The sequence below is a fragment of the Aplysia californica genome, unplaced genomic scaffold, assembly GCF_000002075.1.
Source record: "Aplysia californica isolate F4 #8 unplaced genomic scaffold, AplCal3.0 scaffold01228, whole genome shotgun sequence".
Taxonomy (NCBI): Eukaryota; Metazoa; Mollusca; class Gastropoda; order Aplysiida; family Aplysiidae; genus Aplysia; species Aplysia californica.
This window is the reverse complement of record NW_004798498.1, coordinates 100,322-102,730: the sequence shown is the minus strand read 5'-3', so window position 1 is coordinate 102,730 and position 2,409 is coordinate 100,322. Positions and strand designations below refer to the sequence as shown.

The following is a 2,409-nucleotide window of genomic DNA, read 5'->3' as shown; positions in this document are numbered from 1 at the left end:
ACTAATAATAATAATAATAATAAAAATAACAATGCAAATTTTCTCCTAATATTCAAAAAGCTCTAGTGCACCTGTACACTGCAAGTTTTATAAATCTCACTTTGATAATATGGTTTGATATAGTTGAGGTAGGCCAACATTTTCTTGCTGAAGTAGTACAGTTATAAATTGCCAGTTTGATCGCGCACTGTAGGTGTCACGCTGAACTACTGAGCAGCTGGCCCGGGTTCGAAACCTTAATGCGGTGTTCTGAGCTAGGACTGGTTTTTAAATTTGGAGGTCCTGCTTCTTAAATAAAGGTTCAGAGTTGAATGGGGCGTTAAACTTCTTATGCAAAGATGACGTTTGGATTAAATCCTCCAAAATTAAACATTTTCTAATTTCCTAGGTCAAAATATGATGTACTCCATGAAATCCCACACTCAGAAGGCTACTACATGCCAATGATATTGTGGGGTCAGATCTTCTGTTTCCACGCCAAGGGGGCCTAATGGACTTCCGGGTCAAATTTGATAAAGCAAAACACAGGTCGATGTGATATAACGTGCATTGGCCAGCGTCATTTCCCCCGTACAACTTGATCATACAAACAGGTTCCATTTGACCACTGGGCGTCCATCTTGACAGTTTTACTCACAGATGGTGGAGTCGTGAAGGTCCAGCAGACAGCCGATGACGTCACCAACAGACCACACTTTGCCGTATGCTTCAGAGCCCAGGTACCACTTGCGAGCCTGGTTTGGATTGGGGGGGGGGAGGGGGTAAGAAAACTTGACGTTACTTGTCTACAGGGGAGGTATTGGCTCTATATTAAGGTCGACCAGATGGGTTAAATAGTTAAGATAAGATAAGATAAGATAAAATGAGACAAGGCAAGACAAGATAAGATAGGATAAGATAGCGTAAGGTAAGATCAGATAAAATAAGATAAGATAAGATAGATAAGATAAGACCTTGGAGCTAAGAATAATACTGAACATGAACCAAACAATATCAAAGACCTTGAAATGAACAAACAATTGGCCTTGAACTTTACAAAACGACTGACCTTGAAACCCTAACAGACCTTAACCTTAAATCTAAAAATTCCAATGACCTTGAACCTAACAATATTGTTGACCCCGAACCCTAACAACAGCACTGACCTTGAACCCGTCAAAAGCGTAGGAGGTCCCGTCTGTTCCCAGTTCTGAGGACGGCTCTGCGTTGACCTTGGCCCATCCCACCTTCATGTAGCCAGTGGTGACCACCTCAAACTCGTAGTACCTGTTATATACACAACACACATACAGGTACATCGTGTCAAACACACAACACACATACAGGTACATCATGTCAAACACACAGCACACATACAGGTACATCGTGTCAAACACACAACACACATACAGGTACATCGTGTCAAACACACAACACACATACACGTACATCATGTCAAACACACAACACACATGGAGCTCTGACACAGTACCCGTCAAACACACAACACACATAGAGATCTGATGTAGAACCTGTCAAACACAACACATGGGACTCTGACACAGTACCCGTCAAACACACGACACATATTCTATATGTCAAACACACAAGACACATAAAGCTCTAACAAAGTATCTGTCAAACACACAACACACATGGAGCTCTGACAATGTACCTGTCAAACACACAACAAAGAAGCAGTTGTGACACACAACCTGTAAAACACACAATACTTATATGATATTGATGTTAAGTCTGAAATTGCTTTATAATATATTCAGTCAAAATTGTCCAACACGGCTACTCAATGTGAAGGAGAAATGTGGTTGTCTTAGACAGGTGGACTTTGTCTTGTTTTGTTTAGTATAGGGTTTCACGGCGCTCGCAACTGCATAAGGTCATATGAGCGTGAGGTGGACTTTTAGTTTTAGTACGAGTTTTACGGCACTTGCAACACAATAAGGTCATATAAGTGCCGACGAATAGATTATGTGTTACACGAGAGTAACAACAAACACACAAAAAAGGAGGGGAGATAAGGACGACAGATGTTTGATAGGAAAGAAGGAGCAAACCAAACCAAAGCACCCGCCAACCACCCACGAAGTGGACTTTCCTTTGACCAATCTCACGACCCAAAGCCCATAAAAGCTCCTACCATTTCCCGTTGGAGACGGCGTAGGTCTTCTCAGCTCTGTACGTCCGGGTTTTCCCGGTCTTCTCGCAGCTTTCTGTCGCCACCACTGAAACACAACAGCACCATCAGCACCACATACAGCACCACTGAAACACAACAGCACCATCAGCACCACATACAGCACCACTGAAACACAACAGCACCATCAGCACCACATACAGCACCACATACAGCACCACATACAGCACCACATACACCACCCTCACCACCACATACACCACCACATACACCAC

At 42.8% G+C, this 2,409-nt stretch overlaps 1 protein-coding gene across 1 annotated transcript in view; it reads right to left on the bottom strand.

Annotated features, from left to right (window-relative positions):
• Positions 1-2,409, bottom strand: part of LOC101858456 (ryanodine receptor) — a gene marked incomplete at its 5' end in the record, with an annotated part of 102,762 nt that overhangs the window by 44,264 nt on the left and 56,089 nt on the right. Inside the window, 3 exon segments of the mRNA XM_035973436.1 lie at positions 638-734; positions 1,146-1,266; positions 2,138-2,222. Of these exon segments, the coding sequence (XP_035829329.1) occupies positions 638-734; positions 1,146-1,266; positions 2,138-2,222 (303 nt within the window).